General features: G+C 43.5%; 1 protein-coding gene and 1 long non-coding RNA gene across 2 annotated transcripts in view; one reads left to right on the plus strand and one right to left on the minus strand.

The window, feature by feature from the left end:
* Positions 1-2,692: 2,692 nt before the first annotated feature.
* The window catches only part of LOC113008972 (protein tyrosine phosphatase receptor type R), a 39,445-nt gene continuing 15,810 nt past the window's right edge, over positions 2,693-26,327 (minus strand). The window contains exons 3-16 of the mRNA XM_026146958.1: positions 21,006-21,119; positions 20,782-20,931; positions 19,835-19,942; positions 18,098-18,220; positions 17,212-17,333; positions 16,856-16,996; positions 12,120-12,309; positions 11,710-11,794; positions 10,593-10,672; positions 5,242-5,379; positions 4,951-5,061; positions 4,710-4,867; positions 4,514-4,627; positions 2,693-3,624 (exon numbers count right to left, since the gene is read on the minus strand). Of these exons, the coding sequence (XP_026002743.1) occupies positions 3,531-3,624; positions 4,514-4,627; positions 4,710-4,867; positions 4,951-5,061; positions 5,242-5,379; positions 10,593-10,672; positions 11,710-11,794; positions 12,120-12,309; positions 16,856-16,996; positions 17,212-17,333; positions 18,098-18,220; positions 19,835-19,942; positions 20,782-20,931; positions 21,006-21,119 (1,728 nt within the window). The 3' untranslated portion in view covers positions 2,693-3,530. The remainder of the gene's footprint in view (positions 3,625-4,513; positions 4,628-4,709; positions 4,868-4,950; positions 5,062-5,241; positions 5,380-10,592; positions 10,673-11,709; positions 11,795-12,119; positions 12,310-16,855; positions 16,997-17,211; positions 17,334-18,097; positions 18,221-19,834; positions 19,943-20,781; positions 20,932-21,005; positions 21,120-26,327) is intronic.
* On the plus strand, positions 9,088-10,065 carry LOC113008973 (uncharacterized). Its single transcript, XR_003270102.1, has 2 exons — positions 9,088-9,794; positions 9,873-10,065. It is a non-coding gene; the product is annotated as an uncharacterized LOC113008973 (long non-coding RNA).

Consider the following 26,327-nt stretch of genomic DNA (forward strand, 5'->3'; position numbering starts at 1 on the left):
CTGCTGTAGAGGGCATGGAGGCTGGGCTGAACCCACTTTCACTTCAGTCAGTTCAAACAGAGAAAATTGTATCACTACTGAAATATCCGGATTCGTCATCCAGTTCCTGAATTTGCTGAAGTGAACAGCGGGTTGATGATGGTCCCATGAGGCACGTTGGACGTGCAGACAAAGAGATTCTGGTCCGAAGTCCCATGATTGTATCATAAGTAAAGAAGTAAATAAAAATATATTGTTACATAGAAAAAGTCTTTAAAGTTCCTCTTGTTTATTTTCCCTTAATGGTCTGATCCCAATGCTCCCAGTTATAGCAGCGAGATTTGTGTTTTTGTGATGTGTACTTTGAAAAGATAACTGCCCACATTGGGTTTAATAGCACTTTAACATGTACTGTACATGGTTTTCCCATTCACACAGAGAGAATATTAGATGATAATGCCAGTGTTCTTCATTACTGACATTAGTGTTGAAACCTCTGATCTCTAACAGAAAACTGAAATAGATGTCTCAATATTGTTATTTTTGTTTCACATTTTGTTCAAAAAAAAAAAAAAAGTAGTCTATTGGTTCTTTAAAAAAATAATTTACTGACAAATATAAGAGTCGATACTTTTTCTTTAGCTGTAATTTAGTTTAAGGAAATTTAGAAATTACTGCTCCAACACAGAGAGAGGCTTAAACAAAACTAAGGTTTGAGGTTGTGTCAAGCTTGGATTTTCTGTCTCCAACAGACCAAAAGCCAATTTTTAATTCATGTCAAACATTTAATGATAATGAGATATGTAGCCCAAATGGCTACAGTTGACAGAGGACTGCTAAAGACATCAAAAACATGTAAAAACGGTATAAAAATAAAGTTATTATTACTTTGATACACCAAAATAACATACTCACTAAATAACATAATTTACAACAGCACATCGATGTGATGACTGCACCATATTTCACATTTTTGGTATAAAGCAATATATCACACAACAGGGAACATGTCACTGCTAGACAAGGTTAACTAGATGGAGTGTAAACTCTGAGACCGAGCAGCACTAATTTCGTATTTGTGGCATCAGGAATGGCTTGTATTTTTTGACCCTGTTTTAGAAAGCCAAACTAAAATGGCAACACTCATTTTAGAGAAGACCACTGTTGTCCTTTGCTACAGTCTGTTCATTTGAACTATGAATCATGCGAAGTTACCAAAGACCTTAAATAAAAATATAGAGCTTGAAGTAGCTATATCAAATCCCCTTCAGTTAGGCAGGGTTCAAACTGCTGGGGGGATAGTGGGGGGGATTTCTAGGCAAAAGCTAAAATATGATTTTTTTTGTTTTGTTTCTTTACACTCCCTGTGCTCTTCAGCAATCACAACCTGATTTAATTATAGATCAAATATAGGGCTGTTCGATATAACGATATATATTGGATGACAATATAAAAACATCTATCATTTCATTTTATACTATCGTTTGTTTCGTGGTGTCACAAAATAAACCGTTTAAGGCAATATTTTTTCGTCATTTTGATGGTCACTGTAGTGGCTATATTAATTTCTTAAAGTTCTCTCTTTCTCTTATATTTAATATAACCACACTACGGACGGACAAGCGCCTGTTTAATGCGTTGTCGTTAGCAACAAAACCATTGCGTGTCCGCTTGTTTATTTTCCACATAAACCTTTCATAATAAAGCTCAAGATCCTGTTTAGACTTTTCAAAATAAACTGAATCGCGTGAAAGAGTATGCAGAGTATTTACGGATGAGAAGCAAAAAAAGAGCCGTCAGGTGTTAAAAAATAAACCTTAGACTCAAACATTAGAACAGGCTTTTCCCCGCAGCACGCCGTGTAATAAATACTTACAAAGAAAACGGCGGCCGTTACAACTTATGTCTAAAAATGTATAGTTTCATTCAGCATTAAAACACTCTACTCCAGTTACACGACGCCCAGCTGGAAACACTTCACGCAAGTCGAGCTGCCCGAGATTCGAAGAGTTTATAGAAAATGTTAAATTTTTGTGATTTATATCGTTATCGGGACGATAGATGTCTTATATCGGGATATGAGATTTTGGTCATATCGCACAGCCCTAATCAAAGTTTTGACTTTTAATTTAACAATTAAAAACACTACTTGTGAGATACCTTGCAAGCCACCATTTTCCATTTCCCTATGTATTTTCATTTGTTTATTTATTTATTTAATGTTTTATTCATTGGTCTTTTTAAGTGTTAACATAAAGGTGATAAAGAAAAAAAAATTATTTCTTTTGCATTGTAAGTTACAGCTACCATATTACCCAGACTTAGCATTGCTGCCAGAACCTCTCTGGAGCTGTACTTGATGAATATTACATAAACAACTGTTAACACCACTATACAAGCTTCGCTTAGCAGAAGAATATTAGATTTAATTGGTTTAACAAAAATACTGTATTAGGATAATGCACTACTAGTTATAGCATGAGTTAAGTGGTTAGTATATATTTATCAACATTAAAGCAATAAAACTACTGGAGCTATAATTAGCCACTAATTGCTTTGCTGTACTACAAGAACTATAGCTTAGCAGAAGATTAGCATCAATCTGCTTTGTTAGCTTTTAGCATGTTGTTAAAGGTAGCCCCATTTGGGACCTCAGCAAAAGCTGGGAAACTTACAGAAACAAGAATGTAAAAGTTGCTGTTACCCCATGGGCAACCGTTGATAAAATAATTTATTTGTTAGCTGTTTATCCATTAGCTTACAAGCTTACATAACTACCAATGTCAGTTGTTAATGTATCTGAACCTAGCATTAGCCCTATTGATGTCAATCTAGTTTGTGTGTTTGGCATCTCTGAGAAGTTTGATGTGCAATAGTTTAATAAGTCAATGAGATTGTGAAAAAATATGAAAAAAGAAAACCCACCAATAAATAACAGGTTAAAAAAAAAAAAAGGAGCATTTGAACCTTGTCTTAGCCTAAGTGTAGGAAGTGCACTGTGACTAAATCAGAGAGTAATGAATAGCATGCTGAGGTCACAAACAGGTAAGTGTTGGTTCAACAGTACTAGAATAGTTTAACCAATGGTGCAGCTAACAGTCATTTTTCAGTAGCCATTTTTATAAAAACACCACATTACAAAATAATGAAAATGCTAGAAGACATAAACACAACAGTGTTATTGAACAATGTACCATCAGTTTCAGTAAATTGAAGTTGTTAAGTCTCCATGATAAAAGAGACATTATGGGAGAGTCTGGTTAGTTAAAACTCGATCCAACAATCGGTTGGTTAAGTGAAATGGGCGGGTCCACAGAGTTTGATGAAAAAGAAAAGATGAAAAGATACATTCCATTCTTAATAATTTGCCTTTCCCTTTTCCTTGAGCAGATTCTTCCCAGAACAGTCCTGCTTGGTTGTCCATGCTGTCCATCAAATTCCAAGGCCTCCTCCAGAATTTCCCAGACTTCCCAAACCACAGTTCACACCCGCAGAGGACTGTTTTAGCACACTTCCAGGTTAAACTTGTACCTTCGTCAGGTGGATAAACCTCACTGGCCAGTTTCTGCACATAGACGGGCTTCATATAGGCTCAAGGCATGATGGACAAACTCATACTGTTCACCTGTCTGGATCATGCCTCCCCTACATAACGGAAGAGAGAGACAGAGTTAGGAATGAGAAGCAAAACTATTTGTTTAAAACATGCAATAGGGATGAATTTAGTGCTGGCAATAAACCATAACACACCATCTGACTCTAAAGTGCAGACAAAGTCAAATTTGCAATTTATGTATCTTATGTCACTTAACAAGGCTGGGCGACATGTTACAAATCTCCAAAACAACTCCTGATGAACTCAACAAATCAAAGTCATATTCGTCCAATCATTCAAACTTTGTTATGATTACTAATAATTTAATTTAAATTAATATGTATTGGATACATGTTTAAAAAAGGTCCTCAATGAGCGCTTTAGCAACCACAAAGAGGACAAAAAACAACAACAACTAAACACTGAACATAATCATCAATGGCAAGGAAAAAAGCGACCACACAGAAAGAAAACTGCCAAAACCAGTTTAAACAATCAATGCAACACAAAACAACTGCAGGACACCTTAAATTTCCACAAATGAGGGGGGGAAAAAATAAAAAAATAAATGTCCAGATACACATAATATACACAATTGTAAACAAAAACAACCAGAAAGAGATAAAAAAAAAAAATGACCACAAACTAAAACAAGACTATCACCAAAAGGTCTGAAACAACTGCAAGGATGTCAGACACACTCAATGCCTTCAAAGGGAAACCAAGAGACCACAGAGACTTAAAATGACCACAAAGACAAGCGAGGCAGCTTCAGAGTTTATGCAAAAACCATGTTTCTCAGCGACTAATGGTACTTTCTTACAAGAACCAGTTAGAGGTTTAAATGTCAGCTTTTTAACACCCTTTAGATTGTTTTAATCATGGAAGTGAGGACCTGCAGGTCATCAGTAAAAACCTGCAGGAGTACACGTGTGTTACCTGTCGGCTCGGAGCTGGCAGGTGATGCCCAGTACATCCACCACTCCTTCCAGCTGTAGCTGCCGGCAGCCCATCGTCGTGGCGATGAAGCATCCCGTTCGCCCAATCCCAGCACTGCGATCAAACGAGCAGGGTGTCATTTCATAATTATATAGTAGTAACAGAACTGTCACGCTGTCGGTCAGTCTGTCAGTACCTGCAGTGGACTATAACTGGTCCCACGTTGGTGGCGGCCCGTCTGTCCGTCTCTACGTCAGTCATGAGCTGCAGCAGCGGCAGTGCTGAGACCGGGGTTTTGTGGTCAGGCCACGATGTGTACCAGTAATGCTGCACAGAGCAGGTTTGGTTCCCACACTGCATACATGAAAACATACATGACATATTAGTCCTGATTCTCAGCTCTGATGAGAACACGTTCCCTGCTGTGCAACGTGTACCTTGAGCGTGAGGCTGCGAGTGGTGTAGTGTTCGCACTCTCTGATGCTGTTCACCAACACTTCAACCTTCCCATAGATGCCTCTTTTCTCCGGCCAGTACAGAACACACTTCTACAGAGGCAAGCACAAAGACGGCATTCATTAACTTCAGCTCACCTTTCACTCCTGCTGAGCACTTTCCAGATCACTCCATTTTTGTTGCTATACACTCAGCGCCTACAACACTTAAAATCTACCCTGGCATTAAGAAGACGCTCTTTCTTCCACAGTCTTTGCTTTTTAGACTCTTACCTCGTTCTTCTCCTTCAGTTTGGTTATCATGACAATAACTGGTGACTCCTCTTGCCAGGCCATTTGCCAGAAGTCATTCACCGTGTTCACCATAGGACCCTGAGTGGCGATGTACGCCTTATCGTCCCCCAAGTAACCCTGCAGAATGAACCAATCACACAGCAGGGTCAGCATCATTCACAGAATGATGAATGTATTCCTCCACCAGGGTCTATCAGCAGCAGTAGACAAAATATACCGGGATTTCCCAAAACTTCATGAAGACGTGCAAAGAAAGAACCTGTTACATTTTGGAATACATAAATAAAATAAAAACGTAGAAAAACCCATTTGTCTGCATTTAAACCATTTTTACACAAAGAAAAACGGCAAGAAAATGTTAGAACTGTAGATTAGTCTAAAATAAAGAACCTGAAAAACATCATTAACTTGGTTATTCAGCTGATCCATTCGCTCGTATTCACTGTTAAACAGCAGGTTAAATCTTTCATGACTGTATATGAGCTAGTTTAATTGAACAGTGATTCAGTGTTCTCTCGCTGGCATGGCCTTTAAGGCATTTGTGAATAAAAACTTGTTTTATTTCAGGGTGCTCCTCATGCTGTCGGTTTTTAACCGACATAACTGATAACTGGATCAGGATGTGGCTAGTTCCAAACTAGCTTGAGCTAAATGTGTGCAGAGAGCAAAAAACGGTGCATTAATGACTCCAGGTGACATAACAAAAACAAACAGTAAGACCGTGCCAAACTGAACTTCAAAAACATATTTCATTTCTAAGCTTCAAATTTAAAAAAAAAAAAAAAAAAAAAAGTGCTGTGTTTCATTTCATAATCGCTGTTATTTTCATGTAATTGAAGTGCTTACTTATTCTGGATGAATAAGATTTTTGGTGCGTGTGCGTGCGTGTGTGTAGTAGGACAAAGAAATTAAACAGCCTCGGTTGTCTCATGAGCTCCGCCGCTTTAAACTGTTTCAGTGGTGTTTCCTGACAGGAAGACAGTCTATTGTGTGGAAGTCTGAGAGCGACATTACAGACTTCTACAGGCAAATACTTTCACTGTGTAGGTCGACGAGGAGCCAGAAGAAAAAGAAAAGTGTCATGGCCTGGGTCTAGGGACCCAGGGCTCAGGCATTTTCGGTGTATGTTTATGTTTATGTTTTCCGTGTGTTGTATTGGTTTGCTCTCCATCTCTCCATGTGTCTCTGTGTGAGCTTCCGGAGGTGTGGGTTCGCTGAGGAGACTGCGAACCCGGAAGTGGTCTACTCGAGAGACGGCCGCACCTGCCGCTCGTCGTCCTCTGCCAGCTGCAGCAGATTACGCTCGTCTAGGAACGGCATTTAGGACTGCAGCTGAGCTGAGGCCGACGCTGGATCCTTGAGTCAGAACTCGTCAGTACTGCCGTGAGCTTTTACGTAACCTCCGCGGAAACAGATCCCCTGCTAACCCCCTGCCTTTTGTGTTACCAGGAATCGGGAGCGGAGTACGCCTCTAAAGTCACGGTGTGGGAATTGGAGTTTTTTGGAGTCGCCACCTTTCACTTCTCACGGACATCTGCACTGTGTGGGATTCAGGGAGAATCACCACGGGACCACAGTGCTGGGATTTTGTATATAGTTGTGTTTTTCACCTCCTGTAAATAAATCCACTGTCCTTCACTTAGAGTCTCGCGTTTGGGCCCTGCTTTCACTGTCACTCCACGGTCTGCCATCGCAGCCCGTGACAGAAGGATCCAGCCACTATGGACCCAGCGGACTCACCGCGGAAGCGCAGCTCCCGTTTTGACGGGACCCGACTAGTGCTTGGAGGGCCTCCGTGCTGCCGTTCCTCGCTGGCAGCCTACCCTTCGGCCCACTCGTCTGCTTCCTCTCCGCGGACGCCTCGGTCTCGCAGAGAACGCCCTAGCCGGTCCCGGGAGGATTACTATGAGCCTGACAGCAATCAGCTTACGCCCGCTCAGGCATTCTATAAGATGCTAGGGATTATTCTCGTGCCACCCGACACACCCAGCGCTCCCACATCACTGCAGGAGCAGCCACATCAAATTCCGCCCTCGTCACATTCCGCCAGCTTCATGAACACTACAGCTCGTGTTTCTCCGGTTTGGGAAAATAGAAGTTTTCGTTTTAAGAGCGATTATTCTCCCATAGGTTCAGAAGACTGTGCGCCTGACGTTCTTTCAAATCCAGGAATCAAGACTGTTTCGTCTGGAACTCTTTATTCTGGGGCTATGTTTGTTCAGTCAGCTGATCAGCAGCCACCTTCAGTTCGGTTAGCCGATCAGCGGCCACCTTCAGCTCGGTTTACAGCGCCACGTCTGGACCCAGCGGTCTCTGAGGAGAGGCTCAGGGGGGAGGTTATGGACAAGGTTTACCGCATGTGTGAGTTGTGGTGGGAGAAGCCCACGGAGGGGTTGCGTCGCGCCGTGGAGAGGCGGCTGCAGGGGATGCTGTTTGAATTCCCCTGGTTGGTGGACTCCCTTAATTCAGTTGTCCTGGACTTCCTGCTTTCCACCCTCCACCTCCACTCTCCTCCTCAGGCTGCTCACCGGCCCGGACAGCTGGTGGATTCACAGCCTGAGACGCCGGCCCCGACGTCTACATGGAAACGACGTTCGCGCCGCCGGCGTTCCTCACCGCAGCCGCCCTCCCGGACATCTCAAGAACCGGCTGTGGTGAGTAATAAGGACACTTTTTCATTTCTCACCCCATCTTCTTTTTTGTTTTCAGTGGATGGTGACGCCGCTGACGCTGCTGCAAGCCGGCCTACAGTACGACTAGCGTCGCCTCATTCAGCAGTCTCCATGCCGCTGGCGGCTTCACCATCTGTGGATGTAGCGCCGTCGTCATCTCATCCGCATGTAGTCACCCCTCAGCCATCTTCTTCACCGGCTCTGCCTTCACCTTCCCCGCCTGCGTACACCGCATCACCATCTTCGGATCATCCATCTGTGACTGGAGCGCAGCCGGAGGTGCCCGCACGGCCAGCTGTGGAGCCCAGCGAGCGGGAGCGGGAGCCGGAGCCCAGCGAGCGGGAGCCGGAGCCCAGCGAGCGGGAGCCGGAGCCCAGCGAGCGGGAGCCGGAGCCCAGCGAGCGGGAGCCGGAGCCCAGCGAGCGGGAGCCGGAGCCCAGCGAGCGGGAGCCGGAGCCCAGCGAGGGGGAGCCGGAGCCCAGCGAGCGGGAGCCGGAGCCCGCTCTGCCCGAGCCGGAGCTCAGCGAGCCGGAGGAGCTCGGCGTGCCAGAGGAGCTCAGCGAGCGGGAGGAGCCCGCGTCGCCAGCTGTGGAGCTCAGCGAGCCGGAGGAGCTCAGCGAGCCAGAGGAGCTCAGCGAGCGGGAGGAGCCCGCGTCGCCAGCTGTGGAGCTCAGCGAGCCGGAGGAGCTCAGCGAGCCAGAGGAGCTCAGCGAGCCGGAGGAGCTCAGCGAACCACCAGCAGAGGAGCTCGGCGAGCGGAAGGAACAACCGGCGCTGCCAGCCGAGGAGGGGCTGTCGCTGCCAGCCGAGGAGGGGCTCTCGCTGCCAGCCGAGGAGGGACCCGCTCAGGCGGAGGTCAGCGAACCGGAGGGACCTCCACGTCTAGCGCGGCCTCCACGCCATCCACGTCCAGTGCGTCCGCGTCAGCGACCGGCTCGTCATAGACCATGTGCCACGCCTCGCTGTTGCTCACTGGAGCAGCGACGTTGCCATCGGACCCGTGGCAGGCCACCAGAACCGTTCCGCCGCCACCGGACCCGTGGCAGGCCGCCGGAGGAGCAGCGCCGCCGCCACCGGACCCGTGTCAGGCCACCAGAACCGTTCCGCCGCCACCGGACCCGTGGCAGGCCACCAGAACCGTTCCGCCGCCACCGGACCCGTGGCAGGCCGCCGGAGGAGCAGCGCCACCGGACCCGTGGCGGGCCACCGGAACCGTTCCGCCGCGGCTGCCGGAACCGTGGCCGCCCGCCGGAGCTGCTGCGTTTCCATCAAGGGGTTAGAGGTAGGCCACCTGAACTGTTTTGCCGCCACTGTCTAACCCGCGGCGGGTCCCGCTTGTTTTGCCATCCTGCGGGTCGGCCGCCGGAACTGTGTTTGCTGCCGCTGGACCGGGGGATTGGACTGTTGAACTGTGTTTTTCTGTTGTTGCTTTGTAGTGGCTGTTTAGCGGAGTGGTTTTGGGGCCCTCCGTCCTGGACCTCCCGCCACCCGCCCTGGGTTGGTTGTACTGTTGTTTTTGGTTTGTGTTTTTGGGTCGTCGGGAGCCGACCCTTAGAGGGGGGGTACTGTCATGGCCTGGGTCTAGGGACCCAGGGCTCAGGCATTTTCGGTGTATGTTTATGTTTATGTTTTCCGTGTGTTGTATTGGTTTGCTCTCCATCTCTCCATGTGTCTCTGTGTGAGCTTCCGGAGGTGTGGGTTCGCTGAGGAGACTGCGAACCCGGAAGTGGTCTACTCGAGAGACGGCCGCACCTGCCGCTCGTCGTCCTCTGCCAGCTGCAGCAGATTACGCTCGTCTAGGAACGGCATTTAGGACTGCAGCTGAGCTGAGGCCGACGCTGGATCCTTGAGTCAGAACTCGTCAGTACTGCCGTGAGCTTTTACGTAACCTCCGCGGAAACAGATCCCCTGCTAACCCCCTGCCTTTTGTGTTACCAGGAATCGGGAGCGGAGTACGCCTCTAAAGTCACGGTGTGGGAATTGGAGTTTTTTGGAGTCGCCACCTTTCACTTCTCACGGACATCTGCACTGTGTGGGATTCAGGGAGAATCACCACGGGACCACAGTGCTGGGATTTTGTATATAGTTGTGTTTTTCACCTCCTGTAAATAAATCCACTGTCCTTCACTTAGAGTCTCGCGTTTGGGCCCTGCTTTCACTGTCACTCCACGGTCTGCCATCGCAGCCCGTGACAAAAAGGCTGTTTACATTCCAGATGAGTGATAATGACTGCCTTCTTGCTGTTTTTTCTAAGGTTTAGAGAAGATTTAACAAAACAAATGTCATCATTAACTGGACTGAAAAGTTTTTCAAAACCTGAGTAAGTACGAAAATGTCTCCCAGATTAAACACAGCAGCTGAGAGCTAGAACAAAAAACAGGAAATACAAGTAAGCCAGGCAAAAATAAATAAATAATACTCAGAGTACAATTTGTTGTTATGCAACTGATCTACAGACAGAACATGAAAATACAGATGAGTCGATCAAAACAACACAAACAGCAAAGAAAACACAATAAGCTAATTGTCTGGAAAATAATGAATAGAATTTTTTTTTTCAGAATAGAAAAAGGAAAATAAATGAAAACAACAAGTATGTTAAGTATTAGTTCATAAATCGATTGCTTGGACTGCAGGACAGTTTGTGCCGTTACCCACCCGTATGTAGTTAGCATTGATGTAGGTGCTCAGCAGGTCGTTGGAGCTCTTTGACTTTAGGATCACTCTGGAATGAGGGTCTAGGAAACATACCAAGGACAGGAGATGAGGACACAAGGAAAGGTACAAAGGAGAAAACTAACGAGAATAGTTTAAATTAAGCTCAAAAACATTCTGAGGAAAAGTATCACTTTTAATCAGCACCTGAATTTTGAAACTCATGTCTCAAAGTTTACCCAGTCTTGTTTTCTTTATCTGAGAAATATTGTGTAAATCAAACTTTTACTGTCAGTCAATCATCTTAAACTTTTAGTACACACTTTAATTTTCTCTAATCTTGATTATTGCAATTCACTTTTCATATGTGTCACTTCTAACACCTTATCAATGCAGCTGACCTCTCCAATCACCTAACCAGGCTCATCTAACAGTCCCTCGCTATCATATTAAAACCAGAGGTGACCGTGCTTTTAAACTGTAGCTCCCAAACTGTGGAACCGCCTTCTTCAGACTATAAGGTCACCTGACTCTGTTATTTGTTTGAAATGTCTGCTGAAAACTTATTTTTAGGTAAAAGCTGAGGCTTCAATGTAGTCCTAAACAAGCCAATATATGATGACAGTGGATATCTACCTATAACATCTAGGGTTGGTAGAGTCCTATTGCAGGTTATGTTTTAACGTTTGGAGCACATTTAAGAACAACACAGAATGTGGAACAGAGGAAAGTCTGATTGACAGCAGCTCTAGGTGAGCATTCCTTTCTCTTGATTGGTCGGAAGGAAGGAACAGTGCTGTATTGATAACCCCACCCTCCTCCCAAAGCACGGCTACACAAACCAAAAAGTAAGTGTGTGTGTGTGTGTGTTACATAATGTCTTAATCAGGATAAGTTCCTGGCCGACAGTGTGAGAACAAACTGTGCTCAGAGGAAAATGTATTGTTCCGTCTGCTCATGGGGAAGAGGGAGGTGCGATAATAGCTGTCCTTGCGGTTGTTGGCCTTTGACACTAAGTCCCGCCTACATAATAAAACAACTTCCTGGTTCATCAGGAAATCAGAGACTGGGATTGTTTTGGAAGTATTTCTAACTCCATAGCAACACTGAGAATACTCACTGGGCAATATGGTCTTATATCTGTTCTTGGTCCCATGATTCGGAATATCCAGCTCCTTGGGATCTATGAAGTTCATTGGGATTTCCTGAGATTTTAGGAAGACAAGTTTCAATTTTATGGCACATTTCTTACCCAGATTAAAACACAATGCACTTTACATGAGTATTATTTCAACTTGACTTGGTTAGTTAATGATCTTTGTAAATGAAGAAAATGCAATGCCTTTCTCTTCTCATTGCAAGAAACTGCTGCTGATTTTCTCACATAGAGCTCTAAAATCCATTATAAAGCTGTTCCAGCTATGAACTTGAGGGCATTATGAAAGACTGCATCACTGCATGTAAATCAGCCCTTCAACATTTCAGTGTGTCCCATCAAAAACCCAACCAAAGCATGAAATTCGGGCTCACAGCGAACTCTGCGTGCAGCCTGTGGGTGTTGTTAACGATGTCGCGCAGCTGCTGTCGGGTGAGCGGCCGGCCAGCCGACAGCAGGTACTCCCTGGCCACTGCCTCCCTGGGGGTTACCACGGCGACGTTAAGGGGCTCCACAGTGCCGAGAGCAGACATGTCCAAAACCAGGGAGACATTAGAGCCACGTCTGCAGAGGAAGGATGGGAGGGAAGAGGCAAAGACAGCTTTTGTTAAAAAATGGAAGGGCTGATCACGCGAACGAGTTCCCTTCCTTCCTACATTTTTATTGCACTTCTCTGGTTTGCTGGTTGAGTTTCAGTTTGGCTTGGTCAATTTTAAGGTTTTTCCTGACTCAGAGTTTGCAATTTGATAAACAAAAATCCCCCTTAATGCTTCAGACAATAATTTAACACAAAGAAAAACCAAAACTGGTTGAAAATAATTTTTGTTTACTTTATTTTACAACAGCAGTGATTTAACCTCGGCTCTTACTAAAAACTCTGTTTGGTCTGACAAACTCTTGCTTTCATAAGGAGACAACGCTCTTCCAGCTGATAACAAACCACCGAACCCAACATCAAAGAAGTTGTCGTGTTCAAAATGGTTTGCTCCATCTGACAAATCACTCACTTTAAAAGCTCAGTCTCATTCCTCCTGTACATCTTCAAACCAAAAATTCTGTTTTAAAATAATTAACTGCTGTTCACCGTCATCATGACTCCACACAATCTGGTTTTACGTATGTAGGGGAAACCACCGCCAACCTCAGCAGGGTATATGGTTCAAAGAAGGATTCATTCCCTTCTGGGGCTCAAACCCGGTCACAGACAGTCTGTTTGATGAATTGTTACCTTCAAATTATAACAAAAATATAGTCAATTATTTTACATTCAGGGAATCTGATCTGTCTGGTGACTGACCATTTGCCAATTACAAAGTAATGCAATGACAGATTCCTGCAGTCTTGCTAATCAACAGCTAGCCAACAAATGTTATCTTATTCGCTAACATTCAAGTCAAGTGCCAAGAGAGCTCTGAATTATACATTGGGGAAACCAAACAACTTCTGCTTAAGCAGATGGCACAACAGGATTCAGAAGTCAATTATTACAAGATGAGGATGTGCACATGGTGGACTGGAAGGAGCACTGGGTTGACTGGGCTGACAAGGACGCCCATTTTTATGAAAAGGGGACATCTCTGAACCAATGAGGGGACCTAATGGTCACAGCAGCCAAAAAAGCTGGGGTGCAGCCATCTCCCTCACAGTTTGCATGGTAATTGCTTATGAAATGGCACTTGTGGCTCATGGTTAGGCACTGGAGCTGGTTTCAGTTGTTATGCGGCTTTATGGTTTATAATGTAGGGAAACCTGCAGTCAGCTGACTGAAAAAGTTACTTTGATGAGTGATGAAATATTTCTTCCTGGATGAATATGCAGCATCCAGATGAACAGACAAACATCCACCTATTGACATGAAAGTCTGGTTTTATAAGACTCATTAAAACATGATTTTTCAATAATTCATGATAATTTTATGAATATTTTCAATTCAAACTGGAACTTTTCATACTTTGTGTACTTTGGTTTTACTTGCACATCTCTGGTTGTTGCCTCCTTGATATTAATTACATGCTGCATGCATTCTTCTGTCTAAAACATGGGGTGCTGCCATCCCGTCCAGTGCAGACATATCTGGCTAAATAACCAATGCATTTTACATTATTCAAGAATCTCGTGATAATCCCTAAATAAACAAAGGAAATTCTTTATTGACAGCAGATTAATAACCAACACAAACTTCATGTTGAAAGAGCAGAACTGCTGAGCTGAACTCGTCGGAACAAAAGGCCGAGAGGTACAGAAGACAAGGTGTGCTTTGATGGGGTTCATGTGGGTGGACTCTCTTCGTCTGACTACGTGTCAGCCAGTTTCCTCTCCAGGATGCTGCTACTTCCAGTTTGTCTGATTGGCGATTGGCTGCCATCCAGAGTGGACAACGCACACACAGACACACAAGTGAGACACAGACACCGAGAAAAACATCCTGTTCTCACTCAGAGCCCGAAATCTTCCTTCCTTTTCTTACCTTAAGGAACACTGTACGTTTAATTACCTCGCTCTGATGTAACCAGAACAAAATGGCCTCCGAGGTCTGAGTGTGATTTAGCGGAAGACTTAGGAGCAGCAGATAAAGCCCTAAGTGCTCAACGTCAAGCCGAGGCACACAAAGATGTTTTCTTTTCAGTTATGAAACTACTTAAGGGGGGAAATGAGCCTCAGCCAAGTTTGAAGGCGACAGCAACTGTATGAAAATGTAAGTCGGCGTTCTCTCAACACGTCTGACTTAGAAAAATGAGGTCAAACTAATTTACTCAACCAAATCCAAGCATCTCACAACTAAATGCGTCTTATGTAACTAATGTGCTGAAGGGTGACTTTTTAAGCCAAAAACATCATCATATTACTGAAACGATATGATGATAAAAACCTACAAAGATGTGAGATAAACTTTAGGCACACCTGCCAATGTTTGCCAAGCTTTTACTCTTTTAAGGTTTGTATTAAGATATTTATGATATCTAACAAAGGGACAAATTGTTGAAAAGAGTGAGTCAGTTTAAGTAAGTGTACACGTTATATGGCACAGGTTGGGAACACAAGAAGACCAAAACTTCACCAGGACTACGGATTCACAATCCTACCGCTTTAAATTTATTAGTAATCTGATAATTCAAAAGGTAAGGTGGCAAATTCTTTCCACTCGAGGCGATTCTGTCCACACAGAAAGTGATTTAGTTGTTGGAGAACGCTTCGAGCTGTTGGTTATCCGCTAGCAGGGATGCCACGCTCCTGCTGAGGAGGTAATCAGCAGGACTCTTTGATCCCACTCAGAGTTGATAAATTCTGTAATTCGGGATCCACCAACTTCACCTCCACAGCAATTAGTTTGTTTACAAGGCTCAGAGTTTCAGATACTTCCCATCAGACAGGCCAAAGAATCTGATTTAGTGGAGAAGAAACCAGTAAAACTCCAGAGCCTACTTCTGCCTTGCCAAATATATTGCACTCCACTCGGGAGAGAAGTCTGCATTATGAAGCTGGAGGTGTCATTAATCACAGCTTTGTCAGCCAGAAGAATCTCCACTGCAAGCTGAAAATGACTTTATTAGGTCTAAGGAAAGAAAACATCAGAGTTTGGGTTAAAGACGCCCTGTATAATCAGGAACTAGCCCTTTATCAACTCCATCAGACGCAGACAGCTCCTGGAGCGAGGTCTCAGCGCACACACAGGATGGACTGAGGGGACAAAGAGGGGTCGTTTTAAACTTTCAACTCGAGACCAAGAATAAAAATGCGTTCATAAGAATCAGTTTATGACTGTGGAAACCTGAACTAACAATACACACCTCACAGCTCCAAGCCTGAGACAAGTGTGGAAGTGTGTCCGACGGGACCCCTCTATTCATATAAACACCAGCCTAAGGACCTGCTGAGTCCTCTCTGATAGATATGAACACACACTCTGCAGACTGATTACAGAGGAAACTTACGTGACTGTCTAAATGCAAGCCTTCGGTACTGATAAACAGGCAGACAATATATTAAAAGGGAAAGCTGAACCCTTCACCCCTATAGTGAGGGGGATCTCCTGGCTCCGCTCTGCGGTGCCCTGCAAAGCCACTTGTACCCTTAGAAGGAAGGGTTGCTGCAAATCACTTTTATCCTACGACAACATTTCTATCCTGATGGGAGCGGTCTCTTCCAGAATGATAACGCTTCTCTCCAAAGGCTACAAGGGCTCACTGAGTGGTTTGAGGAGGCTGGACATGATGCGAATCAAACACTATGGCCTTTAAAGTCAACAGATCTTAATCCAGTTCAATCCCAAATTTAACATCACAGCTATAGAGCAGCTAACACCATCAAAAGCAACAGCTTACAAAAGTGTTTGCATTTTATAATCAGGAAATAGACGGTACCCAGCTTCAAAGAGGTTTTTCTTCTTTTTGCACTGTTTGTGTCGAACTTGCCAAACACATTTCTCGTGCTTCCAAGTCTTTAGTAACAGCGAGAGTAAATGTTAAGACTCCATGAAATGAGACTGAAAAAAATAAACTAATCATGGATTTAATGTTTCCACCACACTTTCCACCTTGTGTAAGCACATCTGTTCAAAGGCTCATTGTGAGCACGTACACAGCTCAACACCTGCCTGCTCCAACAATCACAGGTTAGAGGTTACGCTACTCCACACACCCACACACACCCACACCCACACACACACACACGGAGCGCGTTCTTCCTCTCACAAACACTGAGTGCTCATTAGATACATTTCCATCTGAATATTAAAAATAAATAAATAAATAACATACAGGCTTCATTGCCATTTGAAATTCAGTAGCTTTTTGATCTTACAATATTTTATAATTAAAAAATTCCCATTTTAATTCATCCAGATTCTTGATGCTTTTACATAAGACTGTAGATATGTGTGCTACCACACAGCTGAAACTGTACTGAACCTCTACTGGGCGCACGTCAGTGTGACCGGGTCCTACAGTTACTAGTCTGGTTTTATTTAAGGTGATGTCTTTTTCAGGGACAGGCTCTCTTTTTTCAGTCCAAACCACATTCAGCACAACAGAAGAGTTCAGGTCTTAAAGTGTGATGTTCATGTTTGGTACCGGTGTTTTTTTCAACATGACAATCCAGAAGAAATTCTTACCTTTCTTGAAGTCCTGCAGCTGGTTTCATCCTGAAGGGGGAGGGGCAGGGCTTCAGCTCGTTATTGGATGTAACTGGGGTCACGCTGGGTGGGGGTGTGTGGTTGTTGCTACCAATAATTGGTACAGGTGTGGGGGCGGGGCTATGAGGAAAAAATAGAGCAAATTAAGCCTAGACTGATTAAAAACTATCAAAGCAGCAAGCTGTGGAGCTTCATAAGATCATTCCCATTATGAACATCTGCAGATGTTATGCAGCTGAGAAGTCCCGACTTTTAATCAGATTATCACTTTATTAAAACTCAAACAGAAACTACCAAAGCATCATGGGAAAAAGTCTGTGGCTAAATAAAATAACCTTGGCAGGGGGACGACAGGTGGACCGAGGCGATGGCAGGCTGTGATTGGCTGTCGCTGGGGAATGGGTGTGGCTACAGCAGGCAGGAGCTCAGCTTGGACCATGCTTCCTGAAACGATGACCTGAAACACACACACTCGTTAAGTTGCATTCCTGAGCTAACCTGGCTGTTATAAGCTGGGCATACACTGCAATTTTTTCAGTCATGTTATTCAGCTCGGGTTCGTCAGTCACGATGTGTGGTCTCACACTATACAGCACAATGCTCTGATGCGACCGGAGTGCTCACACTATGCGTCCATAACATGAAGCTTATAACACAAAATCTGTCTCTTGGTCTCCCTCTGTCTCACACACACACACACACACACACTTTGCTAAATTGCTAAAGAAAAACATTGATCAGGCAGCTGCAACTCAGCAGTAATGTCCATCCAACTCTTTTCACGGTTGGTGCAGTCGTGATAAATTTGTGAGGCCAGACCGAAAAGGCTCGGATGAGCTTGCCAAAGATCTACAAGTTGTGCTTTCATCGCTTGTGTCCAGATCACACGCTGCACTGCCGTGCTGCTCTGTCTTCCTGCTTCCATTTCTGTTTGCGAGTGCGCATTGTGAGAGGCTGCATTGACATCCTCACGAGTGCCGACAGGATTTCAACCAGGTTTGATTTTCTTGCGACCCTGCAATTGTTGATCGGGAGTTGGTCGTGAGGTGTTAATCACTTCTCATCACCCCATGTATACTACACGATGCACGACACACGATAAAGGCGAAACTCGGGCCGATCCCCAAAACGGTCGCACGACTGAAAAATCCACTCAAAATGGACCAAAAATCGCACAGTGTATGCCCAGCATTAGACAAGCAGTGGGAGTGTGGTGGTGACCTTGGTGCCCTTTGACCTCTGGGTGGGGTCTGGAGGTACTGTCGGGGTTAGATGGAGGTCAGGGGGTGGAGCTTTCAGCTGTCTGTCAGAAACCTGCACCTTCTCTTTCATTCGGTACAAAACCTGGAGGGAAAAAAGAAAGAAAGATCGAGGTCGTTGCTGCAGAGCGTGAAGGATGGAGCTCGTTCAGATCAGGAACCTGAAAATGTTCTGATCCCAGATGTGAACATCCAGGATTTGCATGCTGGAAAAAAACAAAAAAAAACAACAGGAACCTTCTAGAAAAAAAAATACACTTAAGGATAAATGATGATGTCATTTATTGTTTTTTTTTAACATTGCATTTTTAGTCTCTTCTATTTTGTTTTTAGGAGTAATTTTTTTTGTTTTACCTTCCTGTGGGCCATAATTATTTTATCAAGTTTTCCACTGACTTTTTTCTATGTCTTCTATCAGCTGTATTTAATAACTTCTTGCTTTGTGCTGGTTGACTGATTTTCTTATATATTCTCTGTTTACTGTGTTTAATTTATTTTATATAGTTTCTTACATCTATATATATTTTTTTATATTCTTTATTATATTAATATTATTTTTTTAAATATATATTTGGGTTGACTTGTGTATTTCCTTCCCATTATTTTTTATTTTCTATTTATTGTATTCAAATGCTGTTTTATTTCCCCCACTCTATTTCTTTTTCAAATACTGGAAAGTGACATTTGTATTCTTAGATTTTTAATATATTACAGTTTTATTCTATTTTATCATCCTTTTATGTTATTCTTATTTTAATGTATTTATTGCTTTGTTTCTTTTGAGGGTTCACTGGTGAGTTTCTGCTTGAAGAGCAACAAAATTTGTCCAGAGGAAAAACAATTTACTTCTTTCTTTTTTGTTTTTAAATATAATATTTTAACAGGTTTTCATTCCGTTTTTGTTCTGTTTGTTGGATCTGACATAAATCTGCTAAACCTGTGAATATTGGAACATTGTAGAAAAGGAAGAGGAGAAAAAAGGGAATATAAGGCCGAGGCATGCAGAGGTTTGTGTGTGCAGGTGCTCCTTCATGTGGACAAAATGTGACGTGCAACTTTTAAATATTAGTGACTATTTTGTGTTTGCTTTAAAAATTATTTGTTGTTCATATGCATATGATTATGTGATTTTATTTGTTTCTTCTTTCTATTTGGGGTTCATTAATATTTTTTTGTCATTCTAAAAAGATTTATTTATTTACATTTGTTTTTTATAACTTTTTATTTTCTTTTTGTATTTTGGGGAGTGACTTTGTAATCTTATTTAATGTTTTTATTAAGTTTTGTTTGTCTCTTTTGTTTGTAATTTTTTCAGATTTTTATTATTTCTAAGAATGAATTATTCATGAATTTGTTTTCTTTCTTTCTTCTTGGAGAATTCATTTATTTACTTTGAAGGCTTCATATGTTCTTCAGTAACTCTCTGACCTAATTACATGTAAGTCAAAGTGCTTGAAGGAGTTCTTGTTAACTGGTTGATTGGATTTACTGATGTGGCAGCTGAGGATTGTGAACCCAGATTTGAACCCAACATCGACTAATTAGATTAGCAAATCTTCTATCTTCTTTCACTGTGGGATATAGGACAGGTTTTTATGCTAACTTTATACACATTAGTGAGTGAGTGTCCAGTCTTGCATATTTACAAAAAACAAACAAACAAACAAACAAAAAACAAAAACAAAAAACACACATTTACCATCAAGCAGGTGATGACGATGACGAATACAGTGAAGAAGAGGACGACAGCATAAAAGCCTTCTCTGCTCCACACGTGGTCCCTCTGCTCGCCCTGAAGGACGTTTTTCTACAGAGGAAACGAAATTTAAAATCCAGTTTGTGATCATCTGTTCAGGATTTGCTTTATGACCTCCTCACGGTCTGTGTTAGGCTGTGAAGGTGGGAGGCAGATCTGAAGACGTTCAGTCCATCATGATCTAATATTTCCCAACAGGCCTGCATCTGTCAGCTCGTACTTCCTGAGAATATCTGATTTCAAAAAATTTCCACAAAATTATTGAAGCTATTCGTCCAGAATATGTGAACACAGTTTTTGTTCTTCACAGTGATTTTACAGCCTTAAGCTGCATTTATACTTGACCTTTACTTTAAAGTTTATTAGATTTACAGACTCTGGTTTTGTTTTGTTTATTTTTGGTAGCACGTTTTCCAAAACAGTGGCTCCAAATTTTTTGCACAGTACTTTAAAGATCACCATAAAGAAGATATTATAGGAGCTGCCATTCAGTCAGAGATTAATAACCTCTGACTGAATGTTGTCACTGCAGTCAGAAGTCTGAGAGCATTCAATATTCAAAAACAGATTTTTGGTGGATTACTCCTTTAACGCAGCCTGATTGTGGGCATCTGCTTCTCACTGACACCTGTGGGAAGTTTCTGATTTGTTGCTGTAATATCGCCACAGAAGAAGAACTGCGTTAGTCACAGCTGCGACTGTGAGTGATAATATTAACTTAACGTATAAAGCTGCTCCGCTCCTCATCTGGCTGATCGATGGCGCTTTAATAGTTCTATTAAACTTTCAAGAGCGGCGCTCTGCCCTCTAATAATCTCAATCCATCCTCCCTGCCTGTCTCCATGGCAACTAATGGGGATGCTTAACAAGAAACACACACACACACACACCTCAGTGGAGACCTCGGTGATGCCAAAGTGTCCCAGGTGGCGATGAAGCACCCTGACGTTCAGTGATTGGATGACCTCCTCGGCGGGGCGGGGCTCGGAGATCCCCAGCCTATCGGAGGACACAAACAGCTCGATGCCATTCTTCTTCTCCTGTAAGAGATGTCTGTCAGTCAGGCAGTCAAGTGAACAGCGGGTGAGCAGCGGGTGATCGACTGGCATCTTACATTCAGCTGGTTGATGTGGACGTGCCCCACAGGAACGCCCAGCGCTGCCGCTACACCCTCCCGAAACCACCGAAGAAGACTGACGTTCAGCCTTCTCACATCCACAGCCAGGTACTGAGAGAGAGAGAGAAGAGAGAGACCGGACCCATTTGTGTCGTTTAATGCAATCATCTCACCCAAAAAAAACCAAATAAAACCCCCCCAAAAAACAAAAAACACAACAACAACAACAAACATAGCTGCCCTGCGCTTAGATGCATAATTATTGTACCAACAAACCATCTGAAGAATCTAGTTTTGGTGAGTAAAATTCTAGAAACTGTAAAACTATATTTTATGGACGCATTTGCCCGATAACCCCAAAAGTCATAGCAGCCAAAAAAAACTCTACTGATGCAGCCGTGCTAGGATATTAAATCTAGCCAAAAATATCAAACAGCAAATATCAAAAAAGTCATGCAAAAAACAAAAATGCCAACACTGGAGCTTTACAGCGAGTCCACGACCAGTCCAAGGCCTGAAGCCTGTCGATTACATACTGTAACCCCAGGTTCTGAGAACACTGGTGCAGCCGTCTAATACAAAGAGACCAAAAACATGTCATGACAGTTTTGCACTGATGGGAGGACACCGTGAAGCAGATGGGAAAGTTATGCTGATCTGAACTTTGATGCAGTATGATGGACGGGACTATGAATGCGAGAACAGGACATTATTAGCTGAAGGCGGTCACCGACACGAGCTGAGCTGGAAACTAAAACTTGGAATTCAGCTGAAAAACACCTGCGGACATCACCTGATTATACAGCGCACCGTTTTCGTGATGTTTTCAGATTTGAAATTATTGCATCGTGAATGTGTGTTTAAAGGGGAGAAACAGAGTATTCAGCCAGTCGTGCTTTACTGTACTCTCTTTTTATCCTTGGTCTGGCCAAAATAACAAAAATAATAATAAAAAGCAAAAAAAAAAGCAAAAAAATGAATGACAGCTCTGAACTGAAGATCAGTCCCGACTCCGACAAATAAAACTGGAAAAGAAAACCTAAATAATCACCATGCTGGATCTCCTGCCTCTCCTTAGGAGGAGAGACTTTTGTTCTGCGGCTTCATCACCAAACAGATCAAATCATCCCTCCATCGCCCATCCTGTTATTTTATCTCTCTGTGCTCTCACCCTCCTCCTCCGGTTTGGCTCTTCTGGTTTTCCCAAAAGCCGCTCAGCTTCCAGAAAAAGTGATATGACAGATGCTAATGAGTCACTGAAGTTTACTGCAATCTGTGTGCAGAGAGAGCCAACAGGAAGTGCTTCTTTGGATGAAGACTGACGAGTACACAGACAAAGAGCTGTTTGGTTTAAGTCTCTCATTTCAAAGTAAACTTTATATTTAAGGGAAGTGAAGGTTCAGATGTATTGACTTTAAATCCACTTATCAAATCCAAATCCTCCCAGATCCCTCAATGATCATCTCCAGTTGTAATCATTTGCAAACATTACAGATAGATGCAGTTGGCTCAGTTAACAGCAGTTTATAGACCTGAGCTACTTCAGTAGGGACGGTGGGGCCAGCGGGGGCTTTGTGTGCTGTGGATCAGTTTGACTATGCGGGCAAAAGAAATACTGCTGTCCTTGTCATCTCACACCTGTGCTGAGACACTACGGAGAGAGACAAGCTGAACACACTCATAAGTGCTGCCGCTGCCCTAACATCACACTGTGCGTGCTTGTGTATGTGTGTGCATGTGCTTGCTTGTATGTGCATGCGTGTGTGTGTGCTTGTGTGCACGTGTGTGTGCGTGCGTGTGTGCGTGTGTGTGTGCTTGTGTGTATGTGTGCACGTGTGTGTGCGTGCGTGTGTGCGTGTGCACGTGTGTGTGCATGTGTGCACGTGCGTGTGTGCTTGTGTATGTGTGTTCATGTGCTTGCTTGTATGTGCATGCGTGTGTGTGTGCTTGTGTGTATGTGTGCACGTGCGTGTGTGCTTGTGCGTGCGTGTGTATGTGCGCATGCTTGTGTGTGCGCGCGCGTGTGCATGCTTGTGTGTGCGCGCCCGTGTGCATGCTTGTGTGTGCGCGCCCGTGTGCATGCTTGTGTGTGTGCGCCCGTGTGCATGCTTGTGTGTGTGCGCGCATGTGGGAGGTTGTTTACTAATGGCTAAAACAACCTGTTCTGCTGCCACTTAATTCAATATGAGGAACAAAAAGCAGAGGCACACAGCTGATGTTATTATCCAACTGCGTCTGGTTGCAGCTCGTTCTGTTAAACAAACATCTCGAGAGACACAAAAACACAAACGCGTAACCCACTACTGCAGAACTGGACGCCACTAACCAACCGATGTCTGCTCTATAAAGGTGAGCAAACTGAAAAATACCAAAAAAAAAATGCTCAAATTAAAGCAGTTTGTTGAGAAACTCATTTAACTTTCACCAACTGACAAACCAAACCAGATGTTTAGTCATAGATGATAAAGAAAATGAGAAACCTACGAAGCTCGAGTCACCACAAAACAGAGAATCAACGATACAAAACAAACCTCTTTGTTTAAAAAATGTCAAAGAAACCATCATGTTTATGCCTCAGAAATCAGCTTCACCTGCTGACAAACCAAAGTACTCAGTTTTCTGACGTGAACAGCTACACAAAATGAAAAGTCTCAGATTTAAGATGTTTAAACTTCTTCAGTAATCAAAATAAAATGTTTCTCTGAACAGTTTGCTGAGACTTAGCTTCACAGGCTGAAAATCTCAAAACTCTTACTGGCTCAAATAACCAGAAAAAGAAAAAGAAGATAAAGATGAATCTTCAAAATTGTAAGTTTTGATATTAACAAATTAAAAAGTTCTCAATAAGAACCACTTCATTTTCCTCAGTGCTTTAAAATGCCTGGAATGGTCACCCAGTGAACTAAATACCTTCAGATTATTAACAAACTGTTTCAATGTGAAGAATGACTCATCAGCTGAGTGAAAGTTAAACAGAGAAACTGTCAAATACAGAAAGAAGCTCACCGAAGTTCATCCTCAGAAGCAGCTGCAGTCTTAAATGGATGTCAGTGAAAGAGGAAAAAACTAACAAACAAGCAAACCACCAACAACACCTACACAACCTTACCGAGAAAACATGCAAACATTGTTGATCCTCGCCGACTGCCACAGGAAGCTTTTCACTGAATGAACAGACACATACACAGAGGCAGGCGATGCGCCTAGCAGTCAGGGCTCAGGGACTTTTTGCTCCAATTTCTGATCTTGTCATTCCCTGATCTCTCATTGGCTTAGAGGAAGAGAGAGCTCAACCTGCTACCTGATTGGCCGTTGTCCCAGTAATGCCATTATCCCGCTGTGCTTCCTGTCGAGATCAGGTGCTATTTCTGTCCCCCCCCCCCCCCCCCCACCACACACACACACACACACACACGTTAATAACAGCTAATATCCTCCGGTCAGGTGGGAAGGGAATCCAATTTGGTTCAATGAGAAAAATCGGAAAGAGGGGGAGGGTAAAGTAGTGCAGATAAATAATAAAAACATAAAAATATTTAAGAGTTGGAGTAAAGTAAAATTACACACTTTGCAGAATCATATACTGTACATCTTATTAGTGGATCTGATGTGATACATAAAGAATCAATTATTATTAATTATATAAAATAATCATGATGTGAATCAATAAAGAGAATGATTGGTTGCTGCCCTATAAATAAGTAGGTTACCATTTCATTAAACAAATGGTTTATCATTAAGTGGCAACCTCAATGCACGTAGAATTACGAAATTATCGAAAAACTGCAGTTCCCCCAATGTCCACCAGAGGCTTGAGCAGTGAAATATATGGAAGCCTGTTTCCGCCACTTAAAAAAAAAAAAAAAAAAATCATATAAATACACACACACACACACACACACACACACACACACACACACACACACACACTGAAATTTTGAGTTATCCTTCTTGAAATTTCGATTGATTAACTCACAATTTTGTTTTATTAACTCGAAATTTTGAGAACAATAAACTCAAAAGTTCGAGTTAGCTCTGCCAATCAGTAACCTACATGGAATGTCCACTCAAAACCGGTTCACAACAAATTGGCGCTTTCGAGAGTACGTTTGCTGCTATGTGATTCAGCTACACAAGGATTTCATCATTTGTGAAGCCACGCTGAAAATAATCAGCAACTTGTGCATTCATGACTGGCTGTAATACTGGTAGCTTAGCTGTAGCATTTGTTTTCTTACCGTATTGGTCCATTTGATTGACCTTTGTTGTTATTATTTATTTTATTTTATTTACAGATGGGACAGACATGACTGGGGGATAGGAAAGGGAGAAAGAAAGATGAAGGAAAAGAAAAACAGAGGGGAAGAGGGACAGTGAGAAAGGGCACTTAAAAAGAGAAAGCGAGAGAAAAAAAAAAAGAAACAAAATCTCCTGGATCACTTGTTGAGAGAAAAAGACGAGAAAACTAGCAAAAAAAAAAGAGAGCAACATAATAAACACAACATCATCGCATTAATCTAGCTAAGTGTAAACAGCAGTAAATACTAAATATTGAATGCTGTGGTGCAGCACGCAGGACTGACAGCGCACAATGTGCTTTGAGGTAGCAGCCAAGAAAGGTGTAGTTTATGTCTATGGACAGTGAACACCCGTGCGCAAACCTGTGTGGATCAGCGCGCTTGTATTCAAAAGGTTTCCCCATGTAAAGGTCTGCTAGAGGGTGTAGGGAGCCATAGCCCCGTCCCCCAGGGCATGAAGCAGGCATGGAGGAGATTCAGGCCCCAGACATCCAGAGGCCCCAGAGTGCGAGAGCCCAAGGAGGACCACCGGAGGGGCATCTGTGCCACCCTCCTGGGAAGAGCTGAGGAGAGCCCCAGATGAGGGGTCACCCAGCAGCCACGGAGCAGAAGCTAGAGGGGACTGCACTGGCGTGCCCGTCGGCTCTGCCGGCAGCCAGCTGTGCCAGAGTGAACCGAGCTGCAGGCCCAGAGGCCGGAGGCCCGAGGGCCCCCTACGCCCCGGAAGAGGCCTGACCGAGCAACAGGCGCCAGGCCCTGCCAAGTAGCTACCGGGAGTGAGCTGATACATACCTGAGTGGATGTAGCTGCTAGCTGTATGCTAGGCTTCAGCTCAGCTAACTGGAATCCCTGTACTAGACCTGTGGATTGCATTTGTACTGTTGGAGCCCTTTTATTTGCGATTATCTGATCAATAATATGGCTGCTGGGCAGCAAATCGTAGTAACAGACCATCGACACAGTATAGCCAACCTAGCATGAGCCAACTACTCCTCCAAATGTGGTACTTCTGGTTCCAGTA

This window comes from Astatotilapia calliptera, chromosome 17, assembly GCF_900246225.1.
Source record: "Astatotilapia calliptera chromosome 17, fAstCal1.2, whole genome shotgun sequence".
Classification (NCBI taxonomy): Eukaryota; Metazoa; Chordata; class Actinopteri; order Cichliformes; family Cichlidae; genus Astatotilapia; species Astatotilapia calliptera.